This window comes from Castor canadensis, chromosome 12, assembly GCF_047511655.1.
Source record: "Castor canadensis chromosome 12, mCasCan1.hap1v2, whole genome shotgun sequence".
Classification (NCBI taxonomy): domain Eukaryota; kingdom Metazoa; phylum Chordata; class Mammalia; order Rodentia; family Castoridae; genus Castor; species Castor canadensis.
Window position 1 is genome coordinate 50,457,300 of NC_133397.1, and position 16,443 is coordinate 50,473,742.

General features: G+C 33.7%; 1 protein-coding gene across 9 annotated transcripts in view; it reads left to right on the forward strand.

Annotated features, from left to right (window-relative positions):
- The window catches only part of Vrk2 (VRK serine/threonine kinase 2), a 90,136-nt gene that overhangs the window by 64,779 nt on the left and 8,914 nt on the right, over positions 1 to 16,443 (forward strand). For all 9 annotated transcript variants that reach the window (XM_074049762.1, XM_020163860.2, XM_074049763.1 and 6 more), the window contains 4 exons: positions 2,345 to 2,465; positions 4,664 to 4,722; positions 8,364 to 8,530; positions 14,601 to 14,759. In XM_074049762.1, the coding sequence (XP_073905863.1) occupies positions 2,345 to 2,465; positions 4,664 to 4,722; positions 8,364 to 8,530; positions 14,601 to 14,759 (506 nt within the window). The remainder of the gene's footprint in view (positions 1 to 2,344; positions 2,466 to 4,663; positions 4,723 to 8,363; positions 8,531 to 14,600; positions 14,760 to 16,443) is intronic.

The window sequence follows — 16,443 nt, forward strand, 5'->3', positions numbered from 1 at the left end:
TTTTTATAGTTAAATATTAAGAGACCTCTTCCGCTTTGTTCAATTCTGCATGTGAATGATACACACAGATTCTAATATTGTTTTTAACTATTGTTTTTTAATTAATTTAACAGGCATTACAATTACTGTTCTCACTACAGTAGATAGAAAGTAAACATAATCATCTGTAGATTCAGAAATTTTTGTTGCCCTAAAACACATCAAATTTTTCAATTTATTTCTCTGGGAGGGCATTTCAGGTAGAGATTTGTACTCACAAAAATTTTAATGTTTTTATCTCACTCTTTAATCATAAGTCAGAGTGACTATATGATGCTCTTTTAATACTGTAGGTATTTCTGTAAGCCAGTGAAAACAGTGGTAAAATGTTTACTTAACCATACTTATTAAGGTATGTGTACAGTAAAAGAAAATAAGTAAAAGGCAGAAAAGTGTCATGAAGTATTTTAATTAGGTAAGACCAAACTATAATAGTGAAGTAAAGTTAACTCTCAAAGGGCTATTTTAAATGAAGACCAGTTTATGAAAGATTGGCTTCAGAAATCTAAATGACTTGTCATTACTTACAGCTTCATATCAATTAATCCCTCAGCTGGGGAGAGTGGGGAGGTGGCTGGGAAGGTTCATTCCATTTTAATTCTGATTGTTTTTCCTCAAAGGGCCTCTTGTGTGTAGCCTATGTCTTTCAAACAGGTGCCAGAATATCATTTTTTGAAAATTAGAGGATGTGGATTTTCTAAGTGGTGGTAATCGGGAATTGCCATAATGGAAAAGGGACTTGTGAACACATCTGTACAAATGGAACCATTCCATTATTAATGGGAGATTTATTACTGAAGAAATCACTACAGAACAGCATGGTAGAGATTGTGTTTTTATTTTAATATGAGAGCCAAGTCTTGCATTAGGACATTGCTGAAGCTCACCCAGAAAGTAAATTGTACCCATGGGACTATAGCATTCTACTGGATTGAAGAGCCTTTAATAATCCAGTACTCTAGCAGCAGTTAATATAGAGTATGTGTAAGAACTAATCCTGTCTTCTGCCTTTATAATAATGTATGTGTGGTAACCCAAAACAGTTGTGATATGCTGGCAAGATTCCTCTTACTGGATCACTTTTTTAAATTCAAGGCTAAGTTCATTGAGTGACTTTTCAGAGTTTATATAATGAAAGAATATAATGAAAGATAATAAAATAGGAGACCTTTTTACAGCAGGTTTAACAGTTATATATTGCTCTTAGGAAATTATAGATCCTTATACAGATGAACATTCAAGTAGTGGAAGAAATGAAAATACCAGCCCATTGTTTTTATACCAATTTGTAATATAAAAATGAGTTTATTTTATGGGTATTTGTTAGTGTTTTAATCATTATTTCAGTGACTTGTTAACAAGTATCAGTTATATTTGACATGTTTCTTAGGTTTCATTATTCCATTTTTTTATTCAGGCAGTATAAAAGAATATATGAAGTTAATCTACAGCATTTAATAGTTTGACATAAATGATATCTTCAGAGATCTGAAAATGTTCTTTTAATGTGTGTTTTCTGAAAAACCATCTTATATTAAATTATGAAAACCTCTATTTGGCTTCAAAACTTCACATCCTTCACCCTCTTCCCTCCCTATGTCATTGCTTTACCTTCATATTTTCTATTCAGAATATGAGACTAGAATTTTATCTTGGTGCTGCTTATATCTGAAGATAATATTTGTAACATTTAGAACTGTATGTCAAAAGCAGTAGACATATTTTATTATACTTTCATGTAACTGAAAAATCTTCAGACAGATCTGTTTTTTAAGACCGCACACTAGATGGCAGTTTTGTCATATTCTTCCCACTTCACATACTAACACTAGTATGAGTAGAACAGGAAAGGCCATCAATGTTTAGTCTGCACTCAGAGGGTCTCTGCATGACCAATACAGACCCCATGGACTTCCTGGAACATGTGTTAGCAATTTAGTTGCAGACATTTATTTCTTTGTTTTACTGCTTGGCTCTTTGAGAAAGTGTTGGTGCTGGGTTATGGGTTGTCTGGATCATGTCAGAGGCCATGGGGATCAAGTTCACATGACAGGCCAGACTAAGGAAAGATGAAGTTGAAGGAGATGAGGAAACTGACCCTTACTTTCAGCAGCAACAAGTCATTGCCTGTCTGTGGACTGGGGCCAAACGCCTGGGCGTTTAAGAATTACTCCAGCTGAACAAACAAAATACTTTGCCCATTTGGCTTTTTCATATTTCATCAATAGTAGCTCACCCAAAGATTTCTCTTATTTCTCAAGAACTTGCTTATCCCCCCTTACTCTCTACATGCTTACTCCTACAGCCCTGTCCAGAAGAAGTGACGTTGAAATCCTTGGCTACTGCATGCTGCGGTGGTTATGTGGGAAACTTCCCTGGGAACGGAACCTACAGGATCCCGTGGCTGTCCAGACTGCTAAAACAAAGTACACATTCTCAAGTGTTCTATCATTTACTGCAGCAGGTCTGAAGGGCAATATTAAAGGGAACTGATACCCAGAGAAGATTGCCATTCATCTACCATGACAACCAAAGCAAATTTCTTTTAATTTGAAAAATATTTTTTAGAAAACCGAAATAACAAATATAATATCTATTAAGATAATACCTATAAAAAGCACATGTACTTGAATTACAATGCAAAATATAAAGTGAAATAATTTGTCCCTTTACAGGGTGTTTTCCAAGAGCTTAGATTTTAGGTGGTGGTGTTTGCAAGGAAGAGCATTTACAAATTCACCTTGAACCAGAGTATTGAAGTGTCTGAGCTTGTGGGATTGATAATAACTGTGCAAAGCAACAATGTGAGGTGGGACAAACACAGCTGGTATTTTTCAAGTGAGAACAACATCTTATTCCCATCTTGGAAGGAGTATGTTTTGCTTCTTAAGAAAGAAACAACAGAACTCTTTAGTGAGCTGTTTATGTGAGATAATTTTGCAGCCACATAACATTCAATTTTTTGTTACCTTGATTTTGTTAGCATAAGAATTAGGTCAGTTTTGCAACAAAGTATGTTATTGTTTACAGTTGAGATGGCACAGAGTAGCCAGTGTTTTGTTTTATACCTAAATACACACAGCAGCAGTTACCCACAGGTGTAGTATTGCACTTAGAAAAGCAGCTGAGTTTTAAGCAGGACAAGTCACAATGGAAGTGTACAAAGGGGTAGCTTATCAATATAAATGACTCTTTAAAGTCAATATATCAGTACTTAAGACAGTAGGTTAGGCTGCAGACTCAAAATAATACAAATTATATTTATACAGAGATATATTGTGTGAAATATTTTTCCACATTGAATCCAGTCATCTGCTGTCTTCCCTAAAAAGTAATTCATTGATGTTATTAGTTTTTATCAGTTATGTTGTCAGTTATTTACTGAAGTGATTGATGTATCCATAATAACCCCCATTCTTCAAAGTATGGGTCAAGTCAAAACACAGTAATGGGCATACATAAACAGTTCTGATATTCTGTTTACCTAATTTGAATAATATACTTAATTTAAAAGACTAGCATTTTAATTCTAATGATTATAGGCAGTTTTTCTTTTAATAAGACTAAAAGACTAATGATTTATTTTACTCTTATATCAATACAGGCATACAGACACATTGTAGATATCTATAATGAATATCTCCATATACATATATTCATGTATATAATAGGGTATCATATAAAACATAAGGTTTTAATAAGTCAAACATAACCCCTATTTACATTTTGGGGAGTCTTATGTATGTTAATATCTTCATTTATATTTGATTAATAATATAAACCAATAGACTAATGAACTTAATATATTATGAAGTATATCATTTAGATAAATTGAATTTAACATTTTAAACCTCTTCAGACTTCTTATATAATACGTAATTTATTCAACTTGCTAAGAAGGTATAACACTGAATTTCCCCATAAGGGGGAAATTGCATATGCAACCACATAATACCCATTTTTCTTATACCCTTTGTTTTTCCTGACACAGGATGATATTAGATCAGTGCATTTGTATTGCTATTATCCTGTGCCTCAGTTTGTGAATCACTCACTCATATCAATAATTTTGGTTGAATGTTTATATGTTCATGGCTAAAACATCAAGAGTTGTATTTATATAATCTAAGGACTGGAAAGTACTTACAGTGGTTTTTTTGTTTTTTACTTTTTTATATTTCTTATTAATCTTTTTAATCACAGGATAACAAAACATTGCAAATGTACTTAAGAATTAAATATTGTATCCCTCTTCAGTGGCACATATCTCAGGAAAAGTAGACTGACAATCCAGATAAAATCTTGGTGCTGTTTTTAGGAAAACATCATTACAGATATTCCTACTTCTTCATTCCTACATGTACAAAGTTTGAGTCAAATCACCTGTATTATATTTCTATATTGTTTAGTTTCTAGGTGATTAAAATTATAAAATTGAACAGTGGGAATTGAGAGCCCACTCCTACTTTTATTTATCTTCCTAGTACAGGTAGGTGAGAAAAAGCATTGAGGTCACAATTTTAGTGACCTTCCAACACAGCTTTAGAGTTTTGTTTTCCTAATTAAAAGAGTGATCACAGGATTGAAAACAAATTAATTGCGTTTTCTTCTCTTTTTGTTTTAGTCTGCTGGATGAGCTCCCTGAGTCAGTGCTGAAGTGGGCTCCTTCTACAAGCAGTTGCTGTAAGTCAAATGATAACCTCATCTTTGTTTTATTATTTTCAGGTCACCACATTTGTTACTGTTCTAGTGTTTACTTAATCCACCCACTCTTGTTCCCACAGGGTGAAAGGAGACTCTTCAGGGTTGCAGATAGCTTGCTAGAGAATAGAATGTTTAGATCATCTTTGACATTAGAACACAATAACCCAGGGCTGGGGATGTACCTTAGAGGTAAAGCTAAAGTTTATTTCTGCCTAGAAACTCAAGAACCCTATAAGAAACTATTATATTTTGAGATTGTATACAGGCTAAATAGTGAACTTCATCTGGTATTCTTGGAATTAAAACTTTCTAGTTTGTTTCTCCATATATTATTGAATGAAGATAAAGTCAAACTAAGGAAGAGCTATTTTCATTTAGTAATTTAAAACAACAAATCATTAAACACATGAGTACTGTTTATACCTGGGTTACACTATTGTTGACCAGCCAGCAAAATTTTTTGATTAGCAAAGTCATCTGATCTTGGAATATAGAGGTATATTTCGTAAATGACTTTCTCTTAAAAGTTCATATAGAACATTTTAGAATTCTTTAACTGACAATATTATCAGTATAAAATAGTAAGTGTGCTCAGAATTACCCAAGTTCCTGTCATTTGTATATGCAGGAATGACAGTTTTGAGTACTAATTTAACAATTGAGTTAGTTTGTCTTACAGAAAAGAGCCAGCTAACTCTGCCATCAGAATTCCTTTTTCTCAGAGACTGATAGGCAGAGTGAATCTCATTTTGTTTACATTGGGCAATTTCAAAGTTAGCTTTTAGCTAATTTGTAAAAGTATGTATACTGATCCTTAAGGGAAGATAGCATCAATGTCCATTTGAAAGTTGAAAAGTAGAGCTATGTCATCTTAAACTTACATTCAGAGCCCTTCTTTGAGTAGAAATCAAAATTGTCTTTTGTGAAGGAAATTAAAGAGGAAGAACCCAAGTGTACTTCTCACCTCCTCTCCACAAGTCCCATGGTTTGTCCCCATTGTTAGTCTTCTGCTTTTCACTTTCTGTGGTACTTCTCTTCTGATGGAGAGGACCAAGCAGAAGAGACTGTCATTTTGGAGATGGGCTTAAAATTTTGCTTTTATAACTCCATTAAATAACTTGATCAAAATGACAGTATTCCTTCTTAGCTAATATTCTTACTGACTTTTTTTTTACCAAGTCATACAATAATAGTGTATGTTTTACTCAATGGGACAGAAAGAAAGGAAGATGAGGAGATGTCATTTCTTTTTCAAATTTTGTATTTCTCTAAGCTTTCTTGTCCCTCCTGCACAAAAGATAACTGTTCAGTTTAGGATTAGAAAAGAAAGTCCACATGCCCTGGATTGTATATGACAAATGCTTTGGGGCCAGTGTGTATTCTGTGATATTTCTATTGTAGAGATAAGTTAAGATTTGAGTCACATGAGAAATCCAGGCAGGAGGCACACCTTGTTCCCTTCTTAGTACAGACCATTTATTTGAGTTTATAGTGCTACTTATGAAGTGAAGATTTCTATTTCTAAAGCACAAATTGTTGAATCTTTTTTATTAAGGGAAGTTTTCTTAAGAGGTTGTATTTAGAAGAAGCACAACTATGAGAATTAAAGGAATTGATTTACAAAAGGTTTGTTACTAAGACATTTTATGAAATAAAACAGCCAAGAAGTTTGCAGCATGAATGTTCAACTCAGTGTAATAATAATTTCTTAAGTTTTTGTCTCTTGATAGTCAATAATGATAGTTAAATTATTTTGCTAGCTTATTCAAATATATGATAATTTCATAGTACTCAAAATATTTTGTTTTATAGCTCTGAAAACATTCTAGTAAATTAAAAAAAGGTACTTAATATAATAAATCTAGATCTTGAAAGGCTAACATTAAGCCAGTACTATATCACAATAGTCTAACCTTCAAGTTTATAATAATAAATTTACAATGGATATAGACCTTTTCATTTTCTCCCCCTCGTACTTCACTGGTACCTCATTTTTCCAAACCCCAGTCCCATGAAGGCTTTGCAGCACAGCTGCTATCAGTTGGTGGAGTGCCAGGAGTTTTTGTCTTATAACAATGATTAGTTCACAGCAAATTCATTTTTCTTCTCCATTTGGGATATTCTAGTTAGTCACATTTATGTACCAATTTTGGTTTACCAATCTTCAGAAGACCAAATAACAACAGAATATTTCTATTAAATGGTAGTGAATATTATTTAATCTTTTTTTTATCTTCCCTTTGGGAATTAGATGCCCTCTGAGGGGGCTCCAGGAAACATCATTTATAAATGTGGTGACAAAGCAGCAGAACTTGTTAATTAGTAGAGATCTGATTGGCTGAATACTAGATAAGAGTTTGATGTGTCTCCTAAATTAGAGAGGGAAAAAGGTTGCATAATTGCTATATTGCCCAAAAATAATAAAAGCCCAGAGCCAAGACTTCTCTTTTTAACTACATTAGACTTGTGTTTCTAGAAAAATGTCTCTGGATTCCATAGTATAAAATGGTCACTCTGATTTTAACAGGGAGAAAGGGATGTTGAGTATTGCTTTTGGAATCTTTCCCTATGGGGAGCAAACCTAGTGCCTCTAAAATTCTCCATTTGAATGGAGGTGGACTTGGAGGTGAAGAAAAGGCTTATTGGGAAATTACTCCTTCCTGCCCACTCATAAGTTTCCCAGACTTCCCTGCCACATAATATAAACACTTGAGTAAGAAAGAGGTGATCACATTGTGTCAGGAGTAACTTTTTGAAGGGAAAGGTATATTTAAACATCACTGTGAACAAATGAAAATCTGTTAGTTTTTAAGTAATGTATAGTATTACTACTATTTCAGGATCCTAATTGAATCTCCACCTGAAGCAAAAATGCAACCATGATTGTAACTTTTGGTTACTAATTTTATTTGAATTTATGAGCTGATGGGTTGGCGGTGAGGGCAGGGGCAGGGGAGGCTGGGAGTATAGTTAGTGGTAGAACACATGCTCAACAGGTGGTAGACCCTGGGTTCAATCCTCAGCACTGCGAGAAAAAAAAAAAAACCCTAAAAATAAATAAATGCCACTGAACTAAAATCAAGAGTTCAGAGAATACACTAGGCTACCTAGGGACTGGGGGGTAGGTTTCCTGTATTCTAATGTCAATCATAGCTAAAACATGGAATCTTAGGCCTTAGTTAAAATTTTCAACAATTGTTTTGCCTTTGAAGTCAGGTTTATAATAGTTAACATTTTTAACTAGCTTATTCAATACAAATATCTTGATATAGATATTCAATTGAATATCTAAAAATTCAATGTAAAAAAATCTGAAGCATATCTGATCTATTAAAATTTGCTTCCTCACATAAGATTAATTATAAAAATATCAACAAAAGCATATAAAAAATTACCAATTTTTCCCACCTTGTCAAATCTCTAGCTCACTAGAGCTATTTCAGTCATTTTGAATTATTTAAAAGTGCTTTTTATTGATTTCTTCAGTTTCACTTCATTCAGTGTGTGTGTGTATGAGTTTATATATGTATCATATATATGAGACAAATATCTTTAAGTTTATTCAGATTTAGATAATTCTTTCCGATTATGAATGACATAAAAAAATTAATACTTCACAGGTGAAATAGCCCAGTTTTTGGCATGTGTTCATAGCTTAGCTTATGATGAAAAGCCAAACTATCAAAAGCTCAAGAAAATTCTCAACCCAGGTGGAACACCTTTAGGACCACTGGAATTTTTCACAATTGGACAGAGTATAAATTTGCATACTGTGACCAATCAAAAAGTAAGTAATAATCCCTATACCTTTTATGAAGATTTGTATCAAATGAAGTTGTTTTTTATCTCAAAATGAGTCTCATTACTGAGTTTCTTGCTTATTTTATTTTATTCCTACTTCCCTTAACTCAGCGTCAAGAAAGTTTGTTGCAAGTTCTTTTGACCTGTTGTCTCTGAGCTGGATCTATGCCCTACTATGTACTGCTAAAGAATAAAGCAATTACTGGTGTCCTTGAACTATGTCTGGGGTTAAGTTAAAGACCACTCTGACTTAATTTGTGAGAGTCTTTATTTGCTTCTTTTCTTTGAGCTTTCTTTAGTTATCATTCTTTACTTTTGCCTACCACCTTGGCCATAATATAGGGCTAGATAATATTCTTAGGTATTATTTGCATATACTGGTATTTCAGTCTGTAGAAACAATTGTTTTTTAAAAAGCTGTCAACACCTTTTCCTTTATTCTGTCATCTTTCACAGACTTCCTCATACCAACTTTAAAAAAAAAGGATTAGAATTTATGCCTTGATTAGAACTTAATACAAAGAATTAGGACTTCAAATGTTTTTAAGAAGCTGGTGGTGTAAACTTGAAACTGCTGTTAGCAACTAAATGTCCATTTCTTCCTTGAATTTATCCATATGCAAAAAAAGTATGGAAGGTATTTTTTTTCCTGGTGCATGTGTAATAAGGTAAGGTCAGGATGCCATTCATTTTTAATATTTCTTATGAACTTTGGATCATCACAAGTGTACATGAGCCAAGAATGCAGGATGCAAACTAATGTGACGGATAGGCTGCTAGATGAATGGTGAGTCAAGTATCAGTGCACAGATGGTTCTGATTTGCTGAATTTTGTAGCTGCTGCAACTGAAGACATAAAATATCCTTCTAGTCATAAATTAGCTCTTTGGAAGCAAAACCTTGGCACCAGAGCTTTACAACCTTCAATTAGTAGGAAAAGAAGTATTTGAATGACTGTGGTATTGACATCTGTAGGCCTGCATAGTAATCATTCCTAATAGAAGAGAATATCTGTTTGAGGAGGTTTTGCATGGCTAATTAACTACCAGTGAGAATATGTAATTTTTTCATGATCTCCTGATTGTCACCTTTCTCTCATGATACAATTACATTTTATTGTAGCAAGTGCCTCACAAACCAATTGTCAGCACTATTTACGTATTGTAGGAGGTAGAACAAAAGTTCATGTTTAATAAAAAGCCACTGGATTTTGATCTTGATAATTACTGAGACTTATTTTAACAGTTTTATTGACTTTTGTATTTTTATCACTTTTCCAGCAAAACAAAGAGCCATTTTCTTGACAAAGTATTTCCTTTGCAGTAATGGTCATCACTTAATCTGCACTAATTTCAGAATGTTTTTCACCTTTTTTGTAGTTTTTCAGTTTCATAAACTTAATTGAAATATAAAAGAAGCCATCTTAAAAACTAATAACTATATCCTCTGATATTAATTTTAATTATTATCCGCCAGAATTTTCAGTTTCATCAAATTCAAATGGTGTTTGTCATGAAACCATTTTTATATGCAGAGAATAGAACATAAAATATTTTCCAGTGAACCTCCATCAAAAATATTTTATTTCTTTTGATTAGAACACTGTGATTATGAGTAAAAAGAATGCATTTAAGAATAATATGCATTCTTAAGACCATAATTTATGTTAACAGTGTGATTACCCTGGACATACAGGAGTGAGATATATTTTACAGCAGGACAATATTTAATCATAATGACTTTATTTTTCTAGAATTTTTGGCAGACAGACATATCTAATAATTATATAAAATACAATTTGACCATATGTAGCTAAACTTTAAGTATCTTAATTTTTATTAAAGAAGTTTACAGATTTTGGAAATGCCATAAAAATCAAACTGAAAATACTCAAAAGCAAAGTATGACAATGTAAACTATCCTGTACTCAGTTCCACTAAATGAAGATGATTTCCATAATGGGCTCTTTCTATAAAATCAGAGTCCAGAATGACTGTCAAACACTTAATCCCATGTTTCTTTCTCTGTAGTCAGAGAATCATCTTATTAGTAATTGAAAACATTTCTTGATGCTTTATCTGTAATCACTGTGGTTATTTAAAACACTAATGAATATATTCTGGATTTGAACTTTTTTTGGACACAGATACTTACAAAGAAGTCATTGAACCAGAAAAGGTATACAGATATAAAGATAATTTTTCTATACTTCATTATTCGAAGGAAAACATTAGTAAGTTTTTCAAATGTTATTTCATTCAGTATAAGTGAAATTTACACTTAAGGAAATTTAGTATTATTAACAAAAATATGTTTTGTTTTGGTATTAGAAAGTAGTACACCACAAATAGGAATCTAAGCAAACTTGAGATACTTTTCTAATAAGATTTTATTAGGCATTGCAAACTATTCCCAGTAAATTGAGCCTTCCTTTTGAATCCTCAAATACTGTTACTGGAGTAAAATGGGAAGTGAATTTTTGTCAAGATTGTAGAGACATTGATTTTCTTTTTCCTGAAAAGTAAATCTTTGGGGGTATTTGCCTCAATCAAAACATTGGTATGTGAGCTGACACTAGTAGTTCTGGTAGCTCCTTTAGTCACACTGTCTGTCCAATGACAACTCATTTAGGGCTGCACAGTTTATTTATGCCACCCACTGAAGGGCTTTTGGTTTTTCTTTTCCTAAATTTTTTTTGGTGCTGGGATTGAACTCAGGGCCTTGTGCCTGCTAAGCATACACTGTGTCATTGAGCCATACCCTCATTCCCCACTGGGATTTAATGTCCAAAATTCAGTGAAGAAAACCATATTTCAGTAATGCTTATTGAGGTGAGCAGAAGCTCTAGAATTCTTAGACGATAATGTTAAAACCAAGTTGAAAAATACCTTTAGTGAAAGCCCCAGTTCAGCCCTTGAGAGCCAGTAGGTCCTTCTATCAGTTTTATCTATAGCCATGATGGTGCCTGAATCATAGTGTAATGGTGTAGATACTTGTGTATAAGAAGCCACCCATTCTTCCTGAATGCACTGTCTTGGCTGAGGGATAGCTGTAGGTCAAAGCCAAAATATTCAAACCATCTTACATTTCACACAGTATATTTGCTACTTTATTCATCTAAACCTGAGTTTCCCACAGCAAATCCAGGGGTAAATTATTGGTCATAGTAATCTTTGCATACAGATTAAGTTTACAAAAATTCTTTTCTGAGCTTTAATTTTCTATATAATTCTATTAACTTGTCTTCCTATTTATTTTCTGTATGTGAAGAAAGTGGAATACAAATTCTCAATTAGAAGCACATTATTGGCTACATTATTGGTTAATTGTTAGGAGTCTAACAGTATTCTTGATTTTGTAGAACAGTGTGAAGTTTCAGTGGAAAATTAAATAAAAACTATCTCATTTGAATAGCTACTTTCCTTGAAAATGACACATTTTTGGATGGTGTCCTTGTATTTTACTATGTGGAATGCCTAGAGTGTTTTCTATATTTATTTCCATCTCTGAAGAAAAGAAAGTTTCAGTCTTAGAGGGGGGAGATTAGTGGGTGGGGGAAGTGGGTAAGGAGAAGAGAATGGGTGTGGAGGGGAAGATCCAAGTACATATACATACTCACACACACACACACACACACACGGCACATACAGTGTTGATGAAACTCATCAAATACTGTTTGGAAAAAGGGGATGGGAAGAAGGTGCTTAAGGGAATATAATAGATGTGTTGAACTTGTTTGAAATACCCTGTGCACATCTGTGGTATTATGACGATGAAACTTCCTGTATTATTAATATATGTTAATAAAAAATACATTGTAAAGAAAGTTTCACTCTATTCACAGTTAAGAATTAAACCATCATACCGCTATCTCATCATTTTAAAGGTTTCCCTTCAAATAGAAATTTCCCATACACTGAGTATTATTATGTTTATTAGCTATAAGTGCCCATGGCAGGGCACTGACAGCAGATCCAGGGGGCAGCATCTCTTCAGAAAGTCTCAGGTAACTGCATATGTTCTGTTTATGTGTCACAAACTCCCAAGACAGAAACTGGTACCTTCAATACTTAGCACATAGGAGGCTCTAGAAACTTCAATACTATCTCAACTGAAAAATCAAACTGTCATAATCCAGCATATATAGCTAAAGGAAATAAAGGGTGTATATCTAAAGGAAATAAAAAAATAAAGTTTAAAAGGCCTGCATATCACTATATTTAGTGCAGTATTATGTATAATAGCTAAGACATGTCTATTGATGAACAAATAAAGAAAGTGGGGAGTGTGTAGAGTGTTCTCCAGCCATAAAAAATCAAGGAAATCTTGCCATTTGGGACATGGATGAATCTGAAGGATATTATGCTAAATGAAATAACCCAGGCAGGGAAAACAAATACTATATGGTATCACTTACATGTGGACTTTGAAAAACAGAACTTGCAGAAAGCAGAGTAGAATGGTAGTTGCTAGGGACTGGGAGTTGGGAAAACTGGGAATATGTTTGCCAAAGGGCACAATCTTTCAATCATAAGTCAGTTATGAAAATCAAGTATACAACATGGTATCTATAGTTAATTGTATTATATACCTGAACTCTCCTAAGAAAATAGATGTGATGAATGTGTCCACTTGGTTGTGATGTCATTTCACAATGTGTACATATATCAAAACGTTACATTGTACATCTTAAATATATTTAATTTTTATTTTTCAATTATATCTCAATAAAGATGAAGGGGAAAAAAATCTCAACTAATCCTTTACAGATCAGAGCATATTTTCGCAATGGTTGCTAAAGCAGTGGTTCAAGAGGATGAAAAAGTGTGTGCCAACCTTGGGGACCCTTTCTCTCATGTTTATTACCAAATAATGTGTACATTTGATGTACATTTATTACCAAAGGGACTTCAGAAGAAGAATGGTTCAAGGGATGAAGACCCATCAACTTTCTCAGATGTTTGTGAGGGATGAGTGGTAAAAGTAAAGAAATCCTTAGTGGTTAGGAAACATTTCCAATTTGCAGGTTACTGAAAGGAAGTTGGTTTTGCCATCCTTTGATAAGCTGAGATCCAGAAGGAGGTGGGAATAATGAAGAGTGTTATGACAACTTAGACCTAGCTACAAAACACTAGCATATTTTAAAGGAAAGGCATGAACACACTTGGAATTAGAAACTAAAAATTGAAAGACTACAAATTAAGGCTCTGTTTGTACAGCCCATGTAATTTATTCTATCTCTTGCCATTGGCTGCTCCATTATTTCCGTTTGTTCAGTTCCTGTCTTCTGCTCCCTACTTAACCCAAGAGAAAAGGTGAGGGCACTTTCAGCTGCTGTAAACATGAAGCTGCTGAGCAAATACTTCACATAAGGACCTTCATTGTGGCTTTCAGTCTCCCAGGTGTGTTGCAGGCTCTGCTCTTCCATTCTTGGTCTACTTCAAGGTTATTGAAAGTCAGTCATTCCTCAGATATCACCACGGTGTGAAAAAGAAACCTAAGTGGCAGCAGTCTGTTGTCAAAGTTAACCTCCTGTACTGAGACACAGTGCTAGATGTTATGAACCGTTCCTTATCCTGATCAAAAGCTAAACTACCTGCACAAAAAAGTAAGCAATATCGAGCTCCTTTTAGACTTTCACATTAATTAGACTCACTTCAGCGATAGAAAACTAAGATCTTAAAAAGAATTTAAAGTACAAAGATATACTAGATTCATTCTCAGCAAAGGTTAATAATGAACTCACATGCAGTTTTAAAATGTCACAATTTTCTGTATAGATGACATTTTCAGTAAGCAAGTTATCTGTGGAGATAATTTCTAGAGTACATAACAGTGACATTAATTTTAATTGATCTTGTCCCATTGGTAAGAAAGGGTCTGCATCTTGCCAGCTACTGTACTTTTTTTTTTCTATAATGTCCATTGATGCTTTTTTCTTTATTTCTTTTTTTATGAAGCTTGGAAAGTTTAGGATTTTCAAGATTCTGGACACAAATGATAAGTTTTTAAAGAAAAGTCAAAAGTTTTCCTATTGTATTACTCTGTACCAATAGGTTGATTCTCAAAAGCCTGCAACAAAACCATTCAGTCTGATGCAAAATAAGTTCATAGAAAAAGTCCGTAGCGAGAGGAATACTGAGTCCTTTGCAGCATGGAGAGAAGTGCAAAAAGAGGACCAGCCATTCAGTCCCAGAAACTATGAAGCAGCTCAGGTGAGAGGGGTTGCTGTGGTCTGTCTTTTTTTTGTGGGGTTTGGGGGAGGGGGTAGCATTGTTATTTCTTTTTACTTAATGTTGCATTAGAATATGCCCTTTGGAAATAAAGACATTTTATTTTTTCCTGTGAGTCAAGGTTGTATGAGAATGGATAAAATGAAAGCAGCCAACACCAGTTATTACAGAAACAGAATAGCAGTGAGCATACTTGTGTGTGGATCTGATTTCTTTCTTTATCCTGAGATTGTAATGAAGCACACTTAAATTTCTTATGATCCATTAGGGACTTTTAACAAACATATTCTTTACTTGTACATTGGTTCTAGTCTAAGCAAAGGGTCTCTCTGTCAGTGGATTGTCCTTTCAAATGATGTATCTTTACATTATTCAATCATTCAGTTGATAGTGACTCAACCTTTTGCAGATGGTTCATTCAAGCAACAATTGAAATACTTCCTAATCTAACCTTTTTTTGATAGGAAGGAGAAGCATACAATATATGTGGCATGAAAAAATATTTAATTTTGTCAAAATAGCCAACATTTTATATGATTTACAGATCATCATTTTCCCCCAAATTATTTGAACTAGTTTACAATATGAAACAAGATAATTTAATACCTCAACCTTTTGCACCCTCTGCCCAAGAAAAGTTGATGTATGAGGCAGCTGGGATGTCAGTCACTAAGCACAGGATTGCTCTGAACTTCATGGCAAACACAGCGAAATTAAGAGGCATAGCAGCTGTTCACCCTCATCCACCAAGCAGATGCACACGTTTATTCAGAGACGTACTTCTTTTGGGACTATGAGTAATATTTTACCATCATTCATTATAAAACAGTAGCATTGTTTGTGGTTTTATTTTAAATTTATATACAGGAATCTACTTCAAATGGGCATATTTTATAGTTCCCATTTGTAGAATTAAATATTTTACAAATATTTCTTAGTAACATAATTTCGAGATTTGAAGTCTTTAGTGAGAGTCTTTCTCAGCTCTGGAGTCACTAATATACAGGGAGGGAGGGACAATTAAAAACATTGATACCCAAGTTTCAAGCAAAAGAAGTGGATTAATTCTGCTAGACTGCCAATGACACTTATAGAGTAGATATTATCATTTCAGAAAGTCCTCTGTTCCTTTTTCCAGTCAATATCCTTCCCCAGAGGCAACCACTGTTCGAATATTCTGATTTCTCATGTCTAGATTGGTTTTGCCTCTTCCAGAATTTCAGGTACATGCAGTTATACAGTATGTATTATTTTGTGTTTAGCTTCTTTCACTTAGCACTTTTTGAGATATATCTATATTCAGGAGTATTATCAATAACTTTTTCATTGCTGAGTAACTCCACAATAACATTGCATCATAATATATACACCTATTTTTGCATTAGTGGGCTGCTTCTGGTTTCTAGCTACTATGAATTAGTTGCTATAAACATACTGGCCCAAGTCCTTCCATGGGTATGTTTCATTTCTCCTGAGACATGGTATTGCTGGGCCATAGGTAAATAAATATATGTTCAGTTTATAAAAAGCTGGCAAATATTCCTTGAAAGTCACTGTACCATTTTATACTCCCACCAGTAAGTGCAAGAATTTTGGCCATTCTGATTCCTCCCCAACATCTAGTATTATCAGTCTTTTACATTTTAGCCATTCTAATATATATTAA